Source organism: Octodon degus, unplaced genomic scaffold (genome assembly GCF_000260255.1).
Source record: "Octodon degus isolate 3935 unplaced genomic scaffold, OctDeg1.0 scaffold00107, whole genome shotgun sequence".
NCBI classification, from domain to species: Eukaryota; Metazoa; Chordata; class Mammalia; order Rodentia; family Octodontidae; genus Octodon; species Octodon degus.
This window is the reverse complement of record NW_004524683.1, coordinates 13,982-38,840: the sequence shown is the minus strand read 5'-3', so window position 1 is coordinate 38,840 and position 24,859 is coordinate 13,982. Positions and strand designations below refer to the sequence as shown.

The 24,859-nt window shown below is 45.0% G+C and overlaps 1 protein-coding gene across 2 annotated transcripts in view; it reads right to left on the bottom strand.

Moving 5' to 3' along the window:
- The window catches only part of Yipf1 (Yip1 domain family member 1), a 39,177-nt gene that overhangs the window by 4,276 nt on the left and 10,042 nt on the right, over window positions 1-24,859 (bottom strand). For both annotated transcript variants that reach the window (XM_004639097.3, XM_023724273.1), the window contains exons 4-9: window positions 17,032-17,112; window positions 16,703-16,790; window positions 11,982-12,098; window positions 8,434-8,600; window positions 7,887-8,069; window positions 4,749-4,846 (exon numbers count right to left, since the gene is read on the bottom strand). In XM_004639097.3, coding sequence (XP_004639154.1) covers window positions 4,757-4,846; window positions 7,887-8,069; window positions 8,434-8,600; window positions 11,982-12,098; window positions 16,703-16,790; window positions 17,032-17,112 — 726 coding nt within the window. In that variant the 3' untranslated portion in view covers window positions 4,749-4,756. The remainder of the gene's footprint in view (window positions 1-4,748; window positions 4,847-7,886; window positions 8,070-8,433; window positions 8,601-11,981; window positions 12,099-16,702; window positions 16,791-17,031; window positions 17,113-24,859) is intronic.

The window sequence follows — 24,859 nt, the reverse complement described above, 5'->3', positions numbered from 1 at the left end:
CCCTCTTCTTGGCAAAGTGATGGATGCTCCTGCCAGGGAGGCTGCAAAGGTGCTGTTCTTCACTATCTTATTTGGAGACCTGACAGCCGAGGGAGGTGCTGCCACCTAAGTTTATAGATTAGAGCAAAGCCTAGGGGTGTCCAGTCTATGGAGCTCAGGATGGAAGCTCCCCCAAGGCTCCTGAGGGCCAGGCTGTCCTTGGACACAGCTCTGCTTCCCACAGGTTACAGTACGTGCAGTTCTTGGCCTGCAGCTTTTACAAGGAAAGGCCAGGATCAAACTGAAATCCCATTCAGGAGGAGGTCAAAATAGCCCTCCCAGGGATGACCTGGGGTATCTTGGGCAAAGGGACAGGTAAGAGCAAATAGGTTCTTGTATCTATCTCTGTCCCTCTCTAGTTGGGCTCAGAATTCCTTGTTCTTGAGATGCGAACATACATGGTGTTGCCACGTTACCTTGATCAGCCTATAAGGTCCCCTTCTCCAAAACCATAGGTAGCTCTCTTTACTGCCCAACCTTCGGGACCTACTTCTAACAATCCTACCCCCACCCCTGGAAGCCACCTGGGCCACAGTGTTCAGCTGACAACATGCCGAAGGCACTTTTCACACTGAATCTATTATTAGGCTGTTCACCTCACCATGAGGCCAGGACTGAAATCTGATTTCCAGAGGCCAGAGCACCATCAATAAAGGTGTGAATGAAAGAGTAAAGGGTGGCCCTGAGCCCAGCAAGCCAGATGTTTTGGGAAAGGCCTCAGCCTGACCTGTACCTTCATCTTATGAGGATTCATTCATCCTCCTGCTATGAACGAGCACTGGGCCAGGCACTGCAGAGGCCAAGTCAGGTAGGACTCTGTCCCCTCCCCATGGCCTTCAGTCCCAAGAAGCGGCCCACTGTGCCCTGGGGCCTTCTCTACCAGTGATTGTTGGGAGTTCATCTACAGAACAAGCTGAACAAGAGCAGACTTTTAACCATGATGTAGAGAGCTACAACTCTTCACTCTATGGCAACAGGCTGAAAAACCAACGTGCTGAGAGGCGGTGGAAGGAGCTTTAAGAACTTTTTATATTTCACTCAAAAAATAGAGCCAAGCTTTAATTCACTACCAAATGGAATGACAACAGTATATGTAGGGGGCCTGCCCATTAGCTCAGTTGTTTAAGTGCCTGCTTAAGCAAAGGCAGTCAGGCTCAGGATACTGTGGTTCAATTCCCAGATACTCAAGCCTTACCAGACCTGCCCTTAAAGCATCCTAAGCCAGGCCAAAAAAAAAAAAAAATCTGAATGAATTAAAAAAAACCAACAATATATGTAGATACTTGAAATACATACATATATCACACCAGTTTCTGCTTCTGGAACAGACTTGAAAATGGCCTCCACAAACCTTGTCTCCAGGCAGTCGTGGCCTGTACAATTTCCTCCTTCTGAGTTTCATTTGCTTCAAACCAACAGAATACAGCAAAGTAACAACTATCATTTTCAAGTCTATACAACTGTAACTTTGTATGCTAACAGACTCTCTAGTGTCTACCTTTATGGCTTTGACGAAACAGCCTCAGATGAAGAGGCTGCACATATCAAGGAACTGAGGGTGGCCTCCACTAGAGAGTGAGGCGGCCCTTATCCTGACCAGCCACAAGGAACTGAGGCCTGCTGGTCCTGTAGGGGCTGGGAAGCTCTTCCCCCAGCGCAGCACTGAGATGAGGCCCCCCACTCACTCACACCCTTGGAAGAGAACCAAAAGGAGAGGAGCAGGCTGAGCAATGCCCCGATTCCCAACCCACAGACACTGTAAGGAGCTACACCTGCACAGCTATTGCTGGACAACAACAGAGAAGTCACATCAGACTCAGGCTTACAACTGAGAAGACTTGCAGCAAAGGAGGGAGGTGTGTACCAGGGATACAGCTCAGTGGCATGTCTGCTTGGCAAATGCAAGGAGTTCAATCCCTGATGTGAGAGAGAGAGGGAAGGGGGCAGGCCTTGGCTTCCTTATTGTGAGGTGAGGAGGGAATCCCATACCTTCTCCAAGGGTCTTGACTTTCTTGGATTCTAATATACCTCCATGAGAAAAGATGGGGGAGTGATGACCTGTGGCAATTTATGACAGTTCTCTGCTCTGTCCATTCACCAGGGAGCATGGCCTACCCCAAGATCACTGGAGGCAGCTCTGACCAGTCACATCTTGCCAGTTGTCGGACCTGCAACCTGAATTCCTCAATTAAGGAAATCAAGGGTCACAATAAAATCAGTGGGAACTATCAAGTTTCCATACACATTCTTGGCCTACCAACAATGGGGCAGGGTTGGTTTCTTTTTTTTTGAAGAGTGTTGAGACAAAGTTTCACTGTGTAGTCCAAGCTGGCCTTGAACTAATGAGCCTCCTGTCTCAGTCTACTGAGTGTTGGGATTAAAAGTGCTATGAAAGGGCTAGCCAAATAGCTCAGTGGATTAAAGCACCTGCAAGCAGGTTTGATCCCCAGGCTTGCCATGCCAGCCCTACCCCCGGGGGTGGGCTGAGACAGCAATTGAGATTGGGCATGGCAGTGTGCACCTATAATCCCAACTCTTGGGAAGCTGTAAACAGGCGGATCACTACAAGTCAAATGTAGTAGTGAGCCCCTGAACACCCTGTAGACCCTTCTCTAAAATACAAAATAAATAAATAAAAGTGTTATGAGCAACTGTATGCCAAGCACTTTTGTAAACATCATCTCTAATCGTCATTATGTGGGGAAGGGTGTTGTGTGTCAGGGATTGAATCCAAGGTCTTCATACTGAGCTACATCCTCAGCTATATCTGTGTGTGTGTGTGCACGCATGCGCACGCTGGGAATCAAACTTAGGACCTTGCACTTGCCAGAATGATTTTGCCATACGATATATCCCCAGCCTTCCTCCGTTTTTTTGTTTTGTTTTGTTTTTTGTTTTTTGTTGTTTGTTTGTTTTGTTTTTTTGTGGTACCAGGGATCAAACTTGGAACCTTGCACTTGACAGGCAGGTACTTAAGCCACTGAGCTATATTCCCTAGCCATCTTTTCTTTTAAGGTAGGGTCTTTCTACGTTGTTAAGGCTGGCAAGATAGCTCAGCACACTAAGTACCTGCTTTGGCAGGCGCATGCTGTACTGGCCCTGCCCCCAGAGCACACTGAGCCAGCGAATGGGTAGGGGGGAAAGGGGTGTGGGCGCAAGCCTGTAATCCCAGCAGTGCGGAGGCTGAAAACAAGAGGATCACTATGAGTCAGAGCTGCGTAGTGAGACCCTGTACCAAGTACATGAATGAGGGAAAAAAAATAAAAGTGTTAAGTTACCCAGGCTAGGCTCAAACTTGTGATCCTCTTGTCTTAGCCTCAAGTAGCCGGCACTATAGGCAGGTACCTTATCTTGTAATACAGATTGTGTTATCCTTATCTTATGATTAGCTAAGGCTCAAAGAGAGTAAGCCCCTCACAGTGTTAGTACAGATACGAATAAGATTTAATTGTATTTCTACCTGATGATAAAGCTCCAAGCTTTGCATATAGTCCACTGTTCCAGGACAGAGCAGATTGGGCAGAAAGGTCAGCTGGTGAGGACAAAGCACAAGAAAAGTCCTTGGCCCACAGTGAGATCGTGTGCAGAAGGTGGCTTCATTCACTCTTTCCACAAGTGTTTGAGCATCCAGTGACTCTGGGCTATGGGACGGGCCACGATGGATGCTCTCATGGAGCTGAGTCTCACTGGAGAGACACACTAGTCCACTAAGGATCGATGGATTGTTACATGACTAACAAATTAATGGGCTGGCAGATGGACACACAGACAATGACTGATATATGTGTAATACAAATATAAAATAGTATGATAAGACAAGTGATCAGTTTTGGAAGGGTAGAAACATCTGAAAAAACTGGAACTGCAACTATCTAGCATGATTTATTCCAAAAAGCTTGAATGCAATCCCCAGTGCCACACCCACAAAAAAGTTCAGCATAGCTGCAGTCCGGGTTAACTAAGAACATGGAACAGCAAGGCAAAGGACAAGCCATGAGGTTGACTACTTCCCTTGTACACTCTTTAACAAGCCATTCACAGTGGAATCACCTCAGAGGCCCTGAGAATAAATGAGACATGAAAGTTTAGAAGGTTTAGAGAACTCTGGGAGTAATTTAAGAGGGGTCAACACGGGGTCTGAGCCAGAAGGAGAAGCCACAGAGACACTAGAAGAACTACCAAGACTGTTAGGAAACAACCTATGTTGTGCTGCTAGAAAAGGTAAGTGGAGTAAAGGAAGGGGGACAGTAGGACAAAGGCAGAGGCTTCTCTTACAGCAGAACTAAAAAACTCATATTCTCCAATGTAGGAGGCTGATATCATATGGATTCTTTTTTTTTTTTTTTTTGCAGACCTGGGGATTGAACTCAGACCCTTGCACTTGCCAGTGAAGTGCTTATTGTACTGAGCCATCTCCCTGGCCCTCATATGGATTTAAAGCCTGAAGCTTTCAACTATAAGGACACACGTACAGCCAGGCACACTCCCACCCATGGGAAATGCAGGAAAAGCATGTAGATCACTTTTTTTTTTTTTTTTTTTTTTTGTGGTAGCAGGGATTGAACTCAGGACCTTGCGATTGCCAGGCAAGCACTTATTCCACTGAGCTATCTCCCTGGCCCACCACTCTGTTCTTGATGTTACCAGAAACTGTTCTCCTGCTCATCTTCTACTGTACTACACAACAAGATACAAATGTAAGCTCTTACTTTTCTTCTTAGCTGAACTTGGCTGCTGCAATGGTTTGGTTAGGAGCAGCTGCAGTTGCTAGGAGATGGTCCATCTCTGGTGCATCAAAAAAGTAGGCCTGCAGGAAAAAAGGGGCAGGAGGGAGTCACAAACAATGGTCCAGTAAGTGTTCTAGGCTCCACGCTAACAGCCCCCAGTTCTCGTGGTCCCTACGTCCCCCTTCCTGTACTTGCCACCACACTGAGTGTGACTGTCTTTATGTCTCACTCATCTGTGCTACCTTTATTGTTTTTAAGCAGTGACAAAGTTTACTTGGAAAAGTAAAAGTGAAGAACAAGACAGAAACTGCTCTGCAGAGCAAACCTGGACCAAGGAAAAGAGGAAAGAGTAAGATAAAAGGATACCCTGGAGACAGCAGGGTGGGCTATCCTGAGGAAAGTCATGATGGCAAGCTCCTCTGGGGGTGTGTATGTGCACCTTTTGAAATTAAGCCTCCATTTATTGAGCACTTACTATGTTACATGGCTTAACAACCCTGCCAGGTCATTACAACTATTCTATGAAAGATGATGAAACTGACACTCAGACATGGTCACAAATGATGGGGCCAGGACTCAAGGGTAGGTCTACCCGACTCCAAAATGCTGTTGGTCTCTCTTCTAGAGCAGAGACAGTCCCTGAAGCCTTCTCTGTGCCACCAGCACCCTGCACAAGGCCTGGCACACTATGTAAACAATCAGTACTTAACAGCACAAAATACAGGCAGATAGTTGCTAAAGCAGTCATTGGCTCTCTGCACAGATAGTGCTGGGTCTGCTTCCCTTCCTAATTACTCCACTTGGAAATGAAAGGTTTGCTAAGTGCTTCTAGTCACCATTTCCAATTTAACTGTCAAAAATCAGAAGGGGGGCACAGGAAGAAAGACATCAAGGAGGACCTTCCTGTCTCAGGGGCTGTGCATCCTAACATTAGCCCAGCAAAATGTCAACCTCGCTTCCTCAAACACTGGCTGTTCAAAGGGAAAGTACAACCAAGGGCTACCAACAGCCGGGGACCCCCTTGGCAGCAGTGCATTAAGATGAAGTTAACAAGCCACAAAGATCCACTTTCACCAGCTCTGCTGTCGACCAGCCAGAAGGGGGCACCAACGTAACATGCTGGGGCCTACCTGACATACTTCCGGTCTGCGCTGTTCTTTTTTTTTTTTTTTTTTTTTTTGGCAGAATCGGGGATTGAACTCAGACCCTTGCGCTTGCCAGGGTGTTCTTTTCAAGAAGTTCCCTGCTGCCGCCTTTTCTAATTGTTTCTAGTTCGTCCATCCCAGAAGTAGCCCTACTTTGTTTAAAAGGCTTCCTCCCTAGGGCCCCTTCCGGCAGCTGCTTTCTAGGGCAGGGAAAGAGAAGTTCTAAATTTAAGGGGAGCAGCAGCCACGCTGCCCATCTAGTCTCTTCTCCCGCAGGAGCCATCACCATGGCCTCCGATGGAGGACGAGGACGAGGAGCTCTCTTCCTGGCTTCTGGAAGCAACACTGGTGAGACGGGATGAACCAGGTTCAGGTTCTACAGCTCCTAACTCACACAGGGCTCCCAGACAGATCCTTCTGCCCTAAGAGCCTCGGCTTTATCTGTAAAACTGAGGACTGAAAAGATGATCTCTAAGGGCCATTTCTTTGTCTTTTCTTTTTTTGGTATACTGGGGTATTGAACCCAGGGTCTTCTCACTGAACTATATCCCAGCCCTTTTCTATTTTTTATTAGAGCCAGGGTCTCCTTAAGTTGCCTAAGTGGAGCCTTATCTCCAGTGTAAAGATGAAAAAGCTAAGATTTTTTTGAGGTCTCATAGCTGTGCCTGGTCTTCAACATAGCTTGCAACTTGGCAGCAGGTCTACACCCAGCCCATGAAGCCTCAGAGAAGACCACATGCTCTCTAGCAGCAGACAAGGCACAGGGCCTCTGCTGTCAGCAGGTCCCCTCCAACCCAAGCTTTTGTGACCCTAAACAGCCCCAAATACTCCAGAAGCAGCCTCTGCCATGCCTGCCAGGTGTGTTCCAACAGGATCTAGGGTATCATTTGCAAGTGCGCTGAGGGGCTCTCAGCGGGTGTGAGGCCTTCACATGCTTCACCACCCCATGCTAGCACCTACAGTCAACTCCATTGTCCTGTTCTTAAGACTTTCTACCTTGTAGCAATTCTCCTGTCTCAGCCTCCCCAGTACTGGAATTACAGGTGTGTGCCACCACACTTGGTTTTGGTGACCAGCACACTGTGCCCAGGTTCGGGGCTTGTGCAACATATGGTGCTGGGGATTGAACCCAGGTCCCTATGCTTGCCAGGCAGGTGCTTAGACCACTAAGCTATCTCCCCAGCCTCTACCTATGAAACTTTAAATTCAAACTCCTTCTAGTTATGATAGAAGCCAACAAAGCAAAATATTTTGTAATTTTTTTTTTTTTTTTCCAGAACCGGGGATTGAACTCAGGCCCTTGTGCTTGCCAGGGAAGCACTTATTCCACTGAGCCATCTCCCCGGCCCCTTGATCTTGAACTTTTGATCTTCCTGCCTCAGCCTCCTGAGTGCTGGGATAACAAGCATGCACCAGTACACCCAGCTATGGAGTCGTTTTGGGGTTTTTTTTGGTACTGGGAGTCAAAGCTCGGTCCCTGCACTTGCCAGGCAGGCGCTTAAACCACTGAGCTATCTCCCCAGCTATGAAGTAAATTTTATTTTATTTTTTTATTTATTTAGTATTTAGGACAGGGTGCACAGGGTCTCACTGTGTAGATCGGACTCATAGTGATCCTCCTGTTTTTAGCCTCCCAACTGCTGGGATTACAGGCACACGCCACCACGCCCAGTCTCAACTGCCCTCTCAGTGCACCCCAGGGGTGGGGCTGGCATGGCAGGCCAGGGGATTGAACTCCTGGTTTAATCCACTGAGCTATTTGGCTGGCCCTTGGAGTAAAATTTATTTTTAATTTTATTTATTTATTTATTTAGGCAGAACCTGGGATTGAACTCAGTCCCTTGCACTTGCCAGGCAAGCACTTATTCTACTGAGCTATCTCCCCAGCCCCTGGAGTAAATTTTAAAAAATAGTTAGAGGTCTTTTAGAATTTGTGTATGAAATACGCCAAAAGAACTCAGGAATAAGACCATACCAAGCAGCCCACAGAGAGAAGCATGTGAAGCAACACAATTGTCACGATTGTGGCCATCGAAACACGTCGGTTATCCTCACGAACGGCTGGCCAGAACGTCATTGCCAAGACAGATCCTGAGATGCCCAGGGCAATCATGACTAGAATCCAACGAACTACTTTCTGGGGGATAATCCACAGAATCTGAAAGAAGAGAAAAGAAAGGTGGAGGAAGAGTTGTTAGGAGGCATTTTAGAGAAGTATTTGTCTACTCTAGATACACACATTTATAAATCCCCAAGCCAATCAGAGGCTGGGCCCCCACCATGCATCTGCTCTCCAGGACCAGCTGGAGAAACCCCTCCAGCAACTAGACTGAGGCAGATGCTTTAGGGGCTGCAAGCCAGGCAGGAACTTGGCCCCCTGGTCTGCATTTACTTTAAATTCAAAGGGGACTGTTGGCAACATGAGAGTTTGTTTGGAAACAACACCACCTGGTCAAATTCATGTTGAATTTTCCTCCATGAAGAGAATGTCATTCAGAGATTGCTCAACAGTGTGTACTTACTGCTGTGGGGATATAAATGAAGAGCGAATAGCCATAGACGCACACAATCTCCAGAAATGAATAGGAAACGATGTTCATAACCTTGCTATTTCTCCACATGAGGAAACCCCAGAGAGCAAGAGGAACCAGCCAGGCATAGGCATAGATGACTGTGGCTGCTATGGACACTGTGGATGACAGGACACAGTTTTATTCCCCACCATGATGACTTCTGAAAAACATATCACCTTTTTTCCCAACATGGTAATTTACAGGAGTAGACTGGGATTATGTCTTACTGGTCTGCACTTCCTGGGTCTGGCATAGTATCTGATACTCACTGGGTGCCTTACAAATATCTGCAGAACTAGTGGATCTTTAGCACTTGCCTTTGTTGTGATAGCAGGACTCTTCTATATGCCTTTTATAATTCATTTAATAACAACTAATATTATTAAGCAACTGAATTATGCAAGCAAACTACTTCAGAGGCCCACACAGCTAGCATTTAAATATGCTGAACATTTCAATCAAATAAAAGCCAACTATCCCCTTGGAAGAATACATCCTCCTCGCTAGCAAAACAGGAGCTGACACTGATTTCTTTAGTGAATTTATTAAAATGCCCTGGGTACAGATTAACTTGCTCTGCATGCTATTTAGATCTTTCTGTCTCTGCAATACAGAGTTCCAGCTCACTGATGAATTGCACGCACTATTCTCCAGTTTCACTTTCTTCTTACATGAATAACTGCCTCGGTGGTAGAGTGCAGACAGAGCCCCTGGGAACACAGTGCCAGTGTGCTGCTCCCTCCCTCCCCTCTCGAAGCAGCCGCCAGCCAGGGCTCACTTCCCTCTTCTGAAAGGCAAGGCTAAGCCTGGGCACCAGTCTTTCCTATGTGGAAACCAGCAGGCAGTTCACTTAACACACCTGGGCAAGAACAAAGCCACCGAGCCCCCAACAATTACATCAGATTCTGGTTAAGATGCGATCATCCAAAACATCTGGAGCTCCTAAAGCAGGTTTTTTACACTGGAACTCTCATTAAGCCAGATATTTTTTTATTTTATTTTATTTTATTTTATTTTATTTTATTTATTTTTTATTTTTTTTTTTTTGAGGTACCAGGGATTGAACTCAGGACCTTGTGCTTGCCAGGCAAGTGTATATTCTACTGAGCTAGCTCCCTGGCTCCGCCAGATGTAATTTTGTTGACATGACTGATGTCTTTTCTTTGGATAACCAAAGGAACAGAAATGAAATTCTACTCTAGCTGTAGGTAACACTTAATTATCACATACTGGGCACCAGGCATCACACTCAGGGTTTGACCAACGGGCAAGGATGTGTGACAGTCAGGGCACAGAACCTACATGCAGATGGCATGGCTAACCCCAGGCAAAGGAGATTGCAGGTGGTGAGTTACTTAACCCTCCTGCATTAGTTTCCCTAAAATCTATACAGTGGAAACAAAATCATGTTTAGAATTACTAGAATTAACCAGAAACTGGTAAGAACTCAGTAGAGTAGGATTGATAATAATAAATGTTCAATCAAGACTTATTTGTTTATAATATTAACTAATATGTGTATTCTTTCATACAATCTATATTATTGTTTTGGCGAAGAAACAAGAGCAGAAGAATTAATTTGCTCAAGATCATACAATTAACAAGTTGGTGAAAGCTGGATATCAATCCAGATGTGACTCATATTCCACATAAAATGGGACATTGCTTACCGATGTGGTTGCGACCATCTTACTGGTACATGTATCATGGCAGTCTCTGATACAGATAAAGATGCTCCCATGCTTCCAGGTGCCCATGAAGTGTGGCTCACTCTTCCATGTAATACACCCACACAGACCCATACAGAAGTTAACATGTGCGGGGTGTGGTGGTTCACACTTTCAATCCCAGCACTTGGGAGGGTGAGGCAAGAGAATCCAAGTTCAAGGCCAGCCTGGGCTACAAAGTGAGTTCAAGGCCGGCCTGAACTGCATAGCAAGTTCCTATCTCAAAAAAAAAGTTAACATGTACTATGTACAGCAATACTCATTTACCTCAATTATTCATTTCTTGCTTTAAGTGTTGAGCTATGCTGTTTGTTTCTCAATAAAATTATGGAAAAAAAATTTTAAAATTAAAAAATTTTTTTTAAAAAGTGTTGAGGTACTTGAAGCCAGGCTTAAATTCAAGCCAAAGATATCTGATAGGGCTGGTGAGATGGCTCAGCGGTCTAAAGCACCTACTTAGAACAAGCTTAGCACAGGGACCGCGGTTCAATCCCCCAGCACCACATGCCAGCTAGCCCCGCCCCTAGGTGGGCTGAGCTGCCCCCCACACACACACTCTAAATAAAAGAAATAAACTTTTTTTTTAAAAAAAAAGATATTTGATAAACAGAGTTGGGACCAAAGCTGGGACTGACTCCACAACAGAGAAGGAAATACAATGGAAAATTGTTACAGAAGGCAGAAGGGAGGAAGACAAAGGAGGATACACAGATGCTCTCTCATATATATACACACACAAATACATGTCTCTATGCACACATGTGTATATGTGCACACAAATATGCACACATCTATCAGAGAGAGCAGTTGTTAGTATTTATTGCATTCATTTTGTACAAGCCACTACTCTAATGCATGTATCAACTCTTTCTCCTTATAACAGCCCAATCATGTAGTATCATTTCCATTTCACCAATGAATTTGAGGCCAGGAGAGATGACAACTTGCTCCACAAGGAGAAGCTGGGGAGAGGCAGAGCTGGAAGCTGCAGCCCGTGCTGTGCTCTGGAGCTGCTCTTGCGCAGGCCACCGATGCTCTCTCAGGACAAGGTCAATCTGTTATAAGGCCAGATTTCCTCACTTTGGGGTAGCTGTCATCTGTAAATCCCTCAGAGCTGTTCTGCTCTTTTCACTGCCTAATACTGACACAGAAAGGAAGTTTTAAAGTAAGAATGTGATTTACAAGCCCATCGCCAGGTGGGGTTTCTGCATTCTCCCTTCCAGGCCTTGACCACTTCTCTGTAACAAAGCTGCTTACAGAACAGGCACCAATCTGGCATCAGCGCTCTGTTTCCCACGTTGCTCTTCATGATCAGTGGTCACAGTCTATCTCAGCTATCCGAGCCACCACAGGCGAAGTACAACGGCCCCAGTGTCTCCAGTGCTATGAACAATGCTTCAATGGAAACCTTCACACGCACTGCTTTCTAGTTATTTTCTACTTTTTTAATGGAATAAAATCCAACTATTGCTGGATTCTTTCTGGATCTTTATAGCTTTCCTAAAAGTTGTATGAATTTATAATACTGTGAAAGTACTTATGCCTCTGAATTCATGTATTTAAAATGCTTTTATGTTACATACACTTTACCACAGGAGGGGGGAAAAAAAAGAATGGGGGTGATAGCTCTGAGCCAGGAAAGATGTTTGAATCTTAAAACAGAGAAAGCAGGGGCTGCAGCCCCAAGACATGGGGCCCATGGGCTGGGGGAAAAGAACTCATGGTTAGAAACCGGCAGCGTCCTTAGTGAGAGCCGCACTATTCACCAACCTTTGCGGAATTCGGGCACATAATGGTATGTCTTCTCTCCCAGATGGATTAAGAAGTTGGAAAGATTCCCACTAATTGCTATGGCAAAGACCAATGTGGCACATATCCAAAAGGGCCCTGCAGAAGCAACCAGAAAATCCAGACACATGAAAATGAAGCAATTGCCTTCAGACTCTTACAGAATAATTTATGTTCCTTTCTCCATTCATGTAAGTGAGGGAAAATGAAGTTTGGAGGCACTCAACACTTATTTAGTGGGGATTTGCTTTTTTAAAAGGTCAAAACACAACTCAGCAATTAGGTGCCTTAAAGACGAGGCAGATTAGGCTCTAAAGGCCGCACTACCTCCCACAATTAGCTGAATAAAGATGTTGATTTGTGTATAGTTTCTTTTATTGGATGATCACCAAAAAATTTGTAGACATTTGGTCAAATCCTCATCAGAATGTAAGAAGCAATGATTACTTCCTTTATCTAAGTGTTAAATGTTAATGGCAGAGAAAAATAAGTTGAATCAGACAGGTCTTCCTGCGGCTTCAGTGAAGAGCCAGACAAGCGCGACACTGTAACACTCTAGGCGGGAGTGTTAATCTAGTCTGTCACGAGGCCATGCTTGCGTTGTAAGAGGACAGTTTAAGGCTTCTCTTCTTTTTCAACAAAAATCTAACATACACACACTGTTCAATGTGTAAAGGGTGGAAAATGGAATACAAAGGAAAGTTAAGACTTCTTCCCTGTTGGCAGTGCCCTAACTCTCTATTTGGTCTCTCTGGAGCTTACCACTGTAACCAGTTTCTAGCAAATTCCTACCGCAAATACTGTTCACATAGAAGTGAGCATGTGTGTATTTGTGTGCATGTGCATTTGCTTTTTATTTTTGTTTTCTACAACTGGAGACTGAACCCATAGGCTTCACCCAGAGCTACCCCCTGCACCCGTACTGACTGACTGACCAGGGAAAATCAGCACCTTTGTGTTAAGGTAAAACCTTACTCATTCACTTAACTGATAGGCAAATTAACTCAAGGTCTTTACTATAAACTACATCCTCAGCCCATTTTTAATTTTCAAGATACGGTCTTGCTAGGCCGCCAAGATGCCAAGGCTAGGCTCGATCTTGGGATCGTCCTGCCTTAAGCATGCAGCACTACTGCAGGCTGTGCGTATTTGTTTTATACAGATGATGACATACATGTATATTCTGCTGGGCAGCTTTCTATTTGTGTCTTAATACAGCTTAGATTCTACCACAGCTAGTCATTTATAAAAATCAGCCTATTCTCTAAATGGTTATAAAATGTTCACTGAGTGAATGAATGCACCACGGTTTGCAAACCCCTTCCAAGGCACCATCCTTGTCTTTCCACACCTAGAAGAAGTATGACATGGAACAAATGTAATGTTTCTTTGTTTGAGACAGGGTCTATGTAGTACAAGCTGACTGTGAACTCACTAGCCCAGACTAGCCTCCAACTAAAGCGGTCTTCCTGCCTCAGCTTTCTAAGTGCTGCTTTTATTTATTTAGCAGTGCCAGGGATTGAACTCAGGACCCTGTGCTTGCCAGGCAAGCACCCAAGTGCTGTTTTTAAAAGCATACACTACCACACCTGGCTAAAAATTACTCTTTTTTTTTTGTATTTAGGACAGGGTGTATAGGGTCTCAATGCATAGATTGGACTTGCAGTGATCCTCCTGTTTACAGACTCCCAAGTGCTGGGATTACAGGCACATACCACCATGCCCAGTCTCAACTGTTGGCTCAGTATGCCCTGGTGGCGGGGCCGGCACAGCAGGCCTCAGGATTGAACTCCCAGCCCCTGCACCTGCTTGCAGGCGCTTTAATCCACTGAGCTATTTGGCCGGCCTACAAATACAATTTTTAAATTGAAATCTTTTAATAGATTTTATGAATTTCATTTTCCAATTTCACTAATGTTACAACACCCTTTGGGATAATTTTAAGCACCTTCACAGATGATAAAATGAAGAAAACTATAGTACTGGGGGAAAGGATCAGCAGAAACAGTTCTCTGCTAGTTCTCTCTCCCACTTGAGCATTTTTCAAAGTCAACTTCTGGCTCCTGCAGGTGGCATCAATAGGAAGCTCTAGAGCCCCAAACATCAGCTTTCTATAGAGGCCTGTAATCATTAGACTACAAGCTGCCTGCTGTAGTCAGGGCTAAAGCAATTGCATCATTCTTGCTGCCTGCCACATTAAAGACAAATGCCTATAATCACAGCTACTCAGGAGCCTGAGGCAGGGGAAGCTTGAGGGTTACATCCTAACAGTCACTAAGTAAGTAGCATCTAGGTCCTGCGTTGGGTACTGGTGAGACGTGATGTGCAACAGAGGTATAGTCGCCACCTCTGACGTACCTGTTTTGTTAGAAAACAAAACACTTAGCCCACTTGTAGACAGCCTATGGGGCACACAGTCAGAGCGCTAAATGTAGACAATGTGATATTTAAAGAAGCACAGGAGTCTTGTCAGTGAAGGCAGAAGAGAAAAATGACCCAAGAAGAGGGAAAGGCACGAGCAGAGACCCAGAAACATGAGAAAACTGCGTGTTGGTACACCTCCTCAAGGCCAAAGAAATTCAAGGCTGGAAAAAGCCAGAGACTGGAGCTAGACTAGGGCCACATCATGAAAGGTGTATCCTGAGGGCAACAGGCAGCCTGGCACGGAGAAACATTCGTGAGTGTACACTGTTCCTTGGTATCTGTGGTGGATTGGGTCCAAGACCCCAAGGATATCAGAATCTTAGCACACTCAGGTCCTTTACATAAAATTACCCAGTACTTGCACATAACCTCTGTATGTCCTTCTGTACGCTTCTGATCATCCCTAGATTACCTAGAAGACCAAATGCAATGTGACTGCTGTGGAAAATTAAGGAAGAAAAGTCTGTATTGTTTAGTATAGATGCTTTTTTTTTTTTTTTGGAGACAAAGTCTCACTATACAGATCAGGCTGGACTTGAACTCCCTATCTAGCACAGGTTGGCCTCCAACTTGCAGCATCCTTCTGCCTCAGCCTCCCAAGTGCTGGGATTACAGGTGTGCACCATCACACTTGGGCTCTAATGGAATATTTTTTTCAAGTATTTTTGATTTATGAGTGGAATGTGCAGATGCAGAACCTATGGACATGGGGGCCAACGGTAATGATTTAAAGACTTGCCCAACCTTCTCTGGCTGCCCACTGCCCTAAGCTGTGTAAAACCCAGGCATGGCAACAAATCCAGAGGAAGGAAATTTTCAGATGGCCTGGACAGTCATCCGCATCTCTCCCCCATTCTGCTTGGTGAGTTTAATCTGAGTTAATTCATCCATTTTCACCTCAGACTCTACATATTTCTTGGCCTCTATTTCTTGGCCATCTTCCTTCTACCCACCCCTCCAAGGCAAAATGCTTCAGCTTTACTGTACTTTAATCATGTTTAAAAGCTCATGAGGCCACTGATGTTAGGGAAGTAGGCAAACTGTGGGTTCAAATCCTGGCTGTCACGAGAAGCAGCACAGCATAATGATGAAGAATATGGATTATGAGCTATTTTGCTGATCTGAAAACTGAGCTCTGCCACTAACTAGCCGTAAGACTTTGAGCAAGAGGCTGGGCCTTTGTGATGCAGTGTCCTTACCTATAAAATGGGAAAAATAGTAACACCTGCCCTGTAACGCTGAGGTTGTCATGAGGGGTGAGCTAATATAGGTTCTGCCCTGATAACAGTGCTGGCACATACGGTAAACAACACTCTGTGTTTGCTGTTATTGTTACAATGGCTAACTGTGGCTATGGTAGGTTATCGTCCATAAATCTCAGAGTTTTCTCTTTTGTAAGATAAGGCAACCTTGGAGTATAAGAAATAAAATACTGTAAAATAGAGCAAGTGTTTTGTCTCCACACTTGGTAACTGTGAGGTAACAGATGCTGGCTCTCGTCTCCCTCCCTGGGGTTGGAGACAATAGTGTTGCCTTGAAATCTTGCCCAATAGCACAGAGCCTAGCGCATGGTAAGGTGCTTAAAAACCTCTGAAAAGTTGCTCAGTGCCAAGGTACTGAAGACACAGATTCCGCTCCGCATAAATTCTCAGCCTGGAAACAAGAAACAACGAGGCGGCTGGGGATATAGCTCAGCGGCACAGCGCCTGCCTGGCATGTGTGAGGTGGAGAATTCAATTCCTGGTACTGAAAAAAAAAAAAAAAAAGAGGAGGAAAAGGAGAAGAAGAAGGAGGAAGAGGAGGAAGAGGAAGAGAAGCAAGAGGAAAAAGAAGAGGAGAAGGAGGAGGAGGAAGAGGAAGAGGAGGAGGAAGAGGAAGAAGAGGAGGAAGAGGAGGAGGAGGAGGAGGAGGAGGAAGAGGAGGAAGAGAAGCAGCAGCACATCAATGAAAGACTGTGAGACTACCTTCTCCACACTTACCCAGCCAGCAAATCCTCTACAAGGTAAAATCAACAATTTTGTTTCATTTGTCTCTAGTCTGTATTATCATTTGAAGACTTTGCCAGGCATAGCAGTGACTGTTATTGTGGCATTAATCTAATACCTAATTGCATTTCCTCCTAAACTGTTTGCAAGGGTTGCTTGAACCTCAGAAGAGTCAAATAAAAATAAAATAGTATAGACCCACCAAAAACATAATTCTCCAATTTGTAGGCAATCCATAAGTTTAGCCCAGTTTAACTATTACATAGTAAAGAATCAAAACATCACCACACATACCATAGAGATCTGGATTGCTGCGGATATATAATCTCACAAAGTTCTTCCCGGGTATTGGCAAAAGAGACCCTTTTATTCTGTCAAAGACCTGGAAAATAATATAGCAGTAATTCTACAGAGTACTTTATAAAGATGTTTAATAAATTCAATTAAAACAAGATTGAAACTCAGTTACTTGAGCTTTTATGATAGTACTTCTACATAAAAAGTAACCCTTTATTTTTGTAAGACTTCTTTCATTACAGAAAAACTTGGCCATGATTTGACTGTTTAATCATGGAAAAAAACCACACCTCCCTCATATAAAAGAATGAAACAGATTTACAAACCTGGTAAGTGTCCACATCAAAGAATGTTTGATAATACTCAAATGTCCAGAAGGGAGAGCTTTTCTTCTGTCCAGCAAGCAACTGTCAAAGGTAAAAACAAAACATAATGAAGGCTGGGGACTTAGCCCAGCAGCAGGGTATGTGCTTAGCATGGGCAAGGTCCTGAGTTTGGTCCTCAGTATCACAAGAAAAAACAAAAAACCAAAAAACTACTAGCAACAATTTCTGGCTGCTGAGAAAGGGAAAGACAGAGACAGAGAAAGAAAAAGAGAAACAGAGCAAAAGGGCTAGCCAGATAGCTCAGCGGACTCAAGCACCTGCTTAGGCAGAGCGCAGGGGCCAGGGGTTGATCCCTGGTGCACTGTGCCAGCCCTGCCCCCAGGGTGCATTGAGACTGGGCATGGTGCCATGTGCCTGCAATCCCAACGCTTGGGAGGCTGAAAACGGCCGGATCACCATGAGTCTGATCTGTATAGTGAGACCCTGTAGACTCTGTACTAAATACATTTAAAGAGAGAGAGAGAGAGAGAGAGAGAGAGAGAGAGAGACAGAGACAGAGACAAATAGAGCAGAGAGAGAGAGAGAGACAGAGTCAGAGTCAGAGAGAAACGGACAGACACAGATAGACACAGACTGAGACAGAGAACAGGGAGAGAGGGGAGAAGGGAATGAACTGATCTGATGAGAAACCAAAATACCAGGTGTATGAGAAATACCAGGTTATTCTGTGTTCAATGACCAATTCTGCAGTAGCCAATGTCCTGCTAGCCTGGCAGAGCAGCAAGCATCTGCTTTTTTTTTTTTTTTTTTTTTTTTGCAGAACTGGGGATTGAACTCAGGCCCTTGTGCTTGCCAGGGAAGTGCTTATTCCACTGAGCCAACTCCTCGGCCCGTAACTGCTTTTAACATACCAGCTTAGCCCCCACTGTGGGCAGCTCTAGTGAATCATCAGATTCCTTTCCAGCTCAGTTCCTTTAACTCAACAAATATTTGAGCTACAAACTTTCACAGGTGTACTATGTAACACTCACTTTGTTGGCTTATGAGCAAATCCAACTCGCAAACAATTCTCCCCAAACAGAACTCATTCATAAATCAGGAACTTACTGTACAGTTAATAAGATCTACCTCCTAGGAAAACAGGGAGGATATGTGGAGCTGGGGACTAGCTCAGTGGTACAGTGCACACGCATGAGGCCCCAGGATATTCCTCTGTTCCCACTGTGCAACAGCAGAAAGATTAGTGCATGGAATATGTATTCTGTAAATAATTACACACAGAGAAGACAGTTGGTGTAACCACCTTTTTGTCTCCCACCACTTTAAGATCCTTACTATTACTGCCACCTGTAGTCTTAAAAATCTGATATACTGATTCATTCTAAAGTATGAAAAATATTACCAACCTAGGGCTGGCCAAATAGCTCAGCGGACTAAAGCACCTGCTTAGGCCAAGCACAGCGGCCAGGGTTCAATTCCTGGTATGCTGTGCCAGTCCTGCTCCTGGGGCAGGCTGAGATGGCCACTGAGACTGGGCATGGTGGCATGAGCCTATAATCCCAGTGCTTGGGAGGCTGAAAACAGGAGAATCACTACAAGTGATCTATGCAGTGAGACCCTGTACTAAATACATTTTAAAAATTACTAATCTGACAGGAAGAAAAGAAAAAAGGGGCTGGGTAGATAGCTTGGCAGTCTAAGTGCCTGCCTGGCAAGTGCAAGGACCTGAGTTTGATCCCCAGTACCACATGCTGTGCCAGTCCCAGAATCCCAAGTGCACTGTGTGGACCCCGAAACTAGGCGTGGTGGCGCACACTTATAGTCCCAGCGCTGGGGAGCCTGAGACAGGAGGATCACTATGAGTCCAAGGTACATAGTGAGACTCGATATTTAATAAATAAAAATTAAAAAATATATATGTTCAAAAAAAAAAATTGCGAAAAGAAAAAAAGGAAAAAAACAACATTCCACAGTACAGGAGGCCCTGAGAAGGTCTTAGCTGTCCCCACAACACAGCTAACCAAGGGTAATGCAGACCTAATGGCAGGACTACCAGTTCCTTCTCCCTTTCTTTCTCCTGTACTGGGGGATGAGCCCAAAGGACTGTGCTTGCCATGCAAGTGCGCAATCACCGAGCTACATCCCCAGCCTTTTTGATTTGATTTCGAGACAGTAATATGGATGTACAATTGTGGCCATGGGGCCACTCCTCTCCACTCGTTGCAGGCCATGTCACCTTACTCACCTGAAGCTAGGCAATACTAGCGGACCAACTCCCAACCACCACCACCACCACCACCTTTGTCATAAGGCTTACCACACAGAGGCAGAGATAAGCACAGAGCTCTCCAAGCCTGGCCCGGAAAATTCTAAATTCTAAACCAGGATGCCCCCGCACCAGACCTACCAGCACAACTTACAATAATCTTTCTTTTGCCTAGAGTTCACTGCAGGTTCATGCATGTGAACTGCATTTCACACATCCACTTATAACAGCGTATCATGGGAAAGGATGTGCACAACAGACACAGATGACGGGACACAGCTCCCTGTCCATCATGTTGTCAGTCATGCTTTGGGAGACCCCAGAACCACTGCGAAATTTAACTCCTGAGCCTTGTGCCCTCAGTGCTCATGGCATTTTCTTCATGCAGACACACTTCATTTTGAGTGTACTATCATTTTAATAAACTGTGCTGCTTCGCCCATAAGTGGTATGCCACATCCAATTCCTTACTCATCATGCACAAGAACTCAGGAATCTCTCTCAGACCCATCACCCATGGATACATCTTGGCGAGTGAGCCAGGAGGTAAGGTCCCCTTTGGGGAAATTTTACATTTTTCTCTTTCCTGTTTTTAAACTCTTCCAGGAGCAAGAAAACTTCCATACATTGCTCAGATTTATGTTTGTGTGATTTCTCTTTTGCCACAAACCCTTGAAGCTTGGGGATTCCTTTTCAGTAGCTAGTCTCTGAAGCCTAAACATTTTAGGCTGAGGGAGGCCCTCTAAACTCTTTTTAAAATCCCTCTCACTCAGCATCCCCATTCTTCATAAAGCAAAGAGGCAAGATTCTTTTATCTCTGAGAAAATACTTTGATCTTTCATATTGAAGTTTGCATCTACCATTTTGTGAAGTGGATCATTGGAAAGGCAGGGAGTTGGGGATGGAGAAAAGGGCCTAGGCAGGAGTGAAAGGACTGCACAAGGGGTCAAGCTTTAAAGCTAGGTCTGGCCTGGGCCACTGGCAGCAGTGGTTCTAGAATCCTACCTTCCCAGGGTAACTGGCTCAGAGGGCTCCCCAGTTTGTTGGTCTCTTTCCCTAGGGACTCATCCTATTCCTGGTTTTGTCATCCATTGGGCTCCTTACCCATTTACTTTCCTTAGCCCTTTGCAAGTAAGCAAACTCCACCTACCCTACTTGTAACAGCTGGGGCAAAAACTGGTTTCGACCCTGGCTAGTAGATCAGGACTGAAAAAAACATTTGTCAAATTATTCAGCCAGGGTCCCCAAGAGGCAGGAAAATTTTTCAGTATTTCACTGAGGTGTCTTTAGGGAAGCACTTACCACCCTTCCATAGTTAGGCATGTCATAACTTTGGATGATTCTACTATTGGCTAGAGGTGTCCAGCCAGTAAGGTATCCTAGCTCCAGACCCCTGTCCTGGCCAAAGGGGAAGATCCAGAAATCCAAAGGAAGTGACACTGGTGCCAACACAAGGCCAGAGACACCAGCAACCCAACTGATGACCTACTGTTCCAAATAACTAGATGGGGTGGCACATGGTTGACCTAGTTGCCTATAAGCAAGCTGCTATGGTGCTCTAAGTGAACAATGGGACAGAAACTCTCAGCTCTAACTGCACACCAAGTTAAGGCCTGTTAGAGCTCAAGGGATATGTGTGGATACTGGATAGAGACTCACTAAATACTAAGTTACTCTTGTTAAAAACCCCAACGACATTCTTAAGTCTAGCCACCTTCCTCTCAACTAATTAACAGGTAGAACATAAATCTGAACAAGCCACTGACCAGAATTATGCCAGCTGCCCTGATCTTTGGGACCAGCCACTGATGGAGCAGAAAGCACATGGCTCACTAAGGGCAGGAGTTTCACAAAGGGTGGCATTAGGAGACCTGGGCCTGCCACGATCACCCTAATCAGGCCACTAAAGCAAGAGGACTTCCTCCTTTAACCTCAGCTCAAAAGGCAGAACTTACTGCCTTCATCTGGCTCTTCAATTTGCCCAGGGTAAAAGGGCCAATATATACTGACTCCACGTATGCCTTCCTGATCTTACACAGACACAGACAGACAGACAGACAGACAGACAGACAGACAGACAGACACACACACACACACACACACACGCCATCTGGAAAGAAAGGAGACTTTGGGTTTTTTTTTTTAAAAGGTTTTGTTTTGTTTTTTGTTCAGGGTCTCACTATGCAGCACAGACTCGTAGTGATCCTTCTGATTTCTGCCCCCTAGTGCTGGGATTACAGGAGTACGCCACCACACCCAGACTCCATTGCTAGCTCAGTGCGCCTGGGGGTTGGGCTGGCATGGCATGTGGTGCCAGGGATCAAACCCTGGCCCCTGTGCTTACCTAAGCAAGTGCTTAGTCCGCTGAGCTACACCACTAGCCCTGAAAGGAGATTTTGACCAGCCACCAGTCACCAATAAAACAGACCACAGAGGGACCGGGGAGATGGCTCAGTGGAATAAGCGCTTCCCTGGTAAGCGCAAGGGCCTGAGTTCAATCCCCGGTTCCACCAAAAAAAACCCCAAACAAACAAACAAACAAACAAAAAACAGACCACAGATCCTCACCCTCCTGGAGGTGGTAAATCTCCTTAGATAAGTAGCAGTTTTTATTGCTGGTTCCTTGGGTCTCCCAAATTCAAAAGCAGATTTGGCTGTCAAATAGGCTGTTTTAAAAATAACCCCAGCCCATCAAAAACTCTTCCTGGGGCCTAATTTCAAGATTATAACTTGTAGCCAGGGTGCTCTACAGAAGAGCTGCAGATGATTGGTGATGAGGGAGTCCAAAAGAACCAAGGGTGGTACCTGGGGCTCTGGCTGCTCTTGCCAGTGATCATGGTGCCAAGTCACAAAGTCATGACATGCCTTCCTGACCTCAGATTTAAGAAACCTGCCAATGGTAACATAGTCTTGGGAAGGGCACTTCCACTTCCTTGAACCTGGCTTCATTCATCTGAAATATGAGAAAAGGGTGGGATGCTACTGCCACTATGGCAGATAAACTCGCTATAGGCCCTGGAGCTACTCTTATGGGCTCCTTCAGCCTCTTACTGCAACTACATTGGCAAGAACTTCTGTTTAGGAAAATGAAAACAAACAGCTCACACATATGTTTACTACTGAAAATAATTTCTGGCTTAAGACCCATGCACTTTTCTTGCTCTGTGGCACTGATTCCTCTTTGTGTCTTCTAACAAACCGGGCAGAAACATGCACCTCCTTCTTTATCTGGCTCCGGTGATCAATACAGCACCTGATAACCAACCCCTTGCAGCTCCTCTAGCCACCGGAACAAGAACCAAGCAAGGCCACAGCACTCATTCCTCTCCTAGTGGGTCTGGGCATAGCAATTAGAATAGGCAGTGGAGTAGGAGGACATGATATAGGAGATCAGGGCATGGCAAAGCTGGCTCAGGAGGGAGAGGTGACCTGTGAATTATAGGATCCTGGAGCACACATGTGGAACAGTTCCCAAAGCCCTGCACCTGGATTTCTTGTGAGCAACTAAGCAAGTTTTCTAGAGGCTGGCCTAGAGCTGACATCCGCCTAAGGCATGGGACCCCAGCATTACCCCTCAGGACCTGTATGTAGAAGTTCTCACGGGTTTCCTTGACATCTGGACAGTACAAATGACACAGATGCCAAAGAGTTTGCTATCATGGTTTTCCTCAACACAGTCCACCTTGCTTCTTCCATTTTCCTTTCTCTTCTTTTACTCAACCCAAGCAGAGACAGTTTCTCTGTCTTCACTTTTACTTTCTCAAATAAATTTTGTTACTGCTTTTTGTTCCTTTCATTTAATTCTTTGTTGGTGATGAGAACCTAGACTCTAACTCCAGGAGGAGAGGCCAATGACCCAGAAATGGCAACATGTAATTGGTAAGCCACTTTTAGAAGGAGCTACCCCGTAACATTTCTACTGAGCTACCTTCAGCCCTTTTTACTTTTGTAAATTTGAAACAGGGTCTCATTCAATCACTAAATTGCCTGGGGTGGCCTCAAATTTGCAATTCTCTAGCTTCAGCCTCCCAGAGTGCTGAGATTATAGTGTGTAACCATGCCTGGCTGTATGTTTTGGGTTTTTTTTTTTTTTTTTTTTGGCAGAACCAGGGATTGAATTTAGCCTTTGCACAAGCGCTTTTCTACTGAGCCATCTCCCCGGCCCCATGTATCTCTTTTTAAACATTGGCGCCTGGTGTTAACTCTCTGTGATGTTTACTTCATGTGTCTACTGGTGTGGGTCACGGTGCAGGGATACTAGTTAAACATTCTCCTCAATGTTTCTGACAGGGTGTTTGACTGGGTAAAGCAGATTGTCCTCTATAATGCAGGAGGGCCTCAGCCAAATAAGCCAAGGCCTGACTAGAATAGAAGGTCAGCCCCACCCCATCCCCAATCACATCTTGCCCTTCCCCAGGAAGCAGGAATTCTCTCAGCAGATGGCCTCTAAACTGTACTTCTCCTTGAGACTCCAGCCTGCTGGCTTCCCTCATCAGAGTTTACATTTGCCAAGCCTCCACAATCACTTAAGCCAACTCCTTAAAATAATCTTTCTTTCTCCAAATATATCTTATTGGCCCTCTTCCTCTAGAGAACCATAACATACTCAACTATAGGAATAACACCCCTAGACCTGAGAGAACCCATTTTAGAAAGCATTTAACATCTGCTTCCTCTTGTACACTGTCTAGCAGTAAGAAATACAGGCTCTGGACTCAGATGGCCTTGAGTTAAAGTTCCATCTGCTACCTGGAAGTTGTGTCTAGGGAAGTTATCAAACTGTATGCCTCAAGTTTCTCATTTATAACATGAGGATAAAAATAGCTCCTCGGCCAATGGATCTTTTTTTTTTCTTCCCTGGTACTAGGGATTGAACCCAGGGCCTTCACAATGAGCTACATTCCCCAGCCCTATTTTATTTTGAGACCAGGTCTCACCATGTCACTAAGTTGCCCAGGTTGGATTTGAACTTATGATGTTCCAGTCTCAATTTTGAAGAGTGCTGGGATTACAGGTATATGGCAATGCAACAGGCCTTGGGTTTTGTATGTTTGTTGTTTTTCTGAGATTCTATTAGATGATGCAAGATACTTTAACTGGGGGCTGGGAGCTTTTAAACACTGAGTAACAATCAACCATCATCAATGATGACAGTGACTACAAAGACTCAACTGATCCTTTTCTCTTATTTCAAATGAGCAAAGCCAGGTTCAAGGAAGTGAAAGTGCCCTTCCCAAAACCATCTTACCATTGGTAGGATCAGGTTTTTTATTTTTTGGTGGAACCAGGGATTGAACTCAGGCCCTCGCAATTGCCAGGGAAGCACTTACTCTACTGAGCCACCTCCCCACGCCCCAGGATCAGGTTCTTAATCTGTGTTTCTGTCATAATATTTATTTTTTTTCTGTCATAATATTTAGTATATAACATCACTTAATTCAACATAAAATTTAGCACTTATTTTGATATTCATGCAGTTTCAGTAAGAGTACCTAATACTCAGGAGTTGTAAGTTCAAGGCCAGCCTGAGCTACACAGACCCTATTGCTGGGGGGGGGGGGG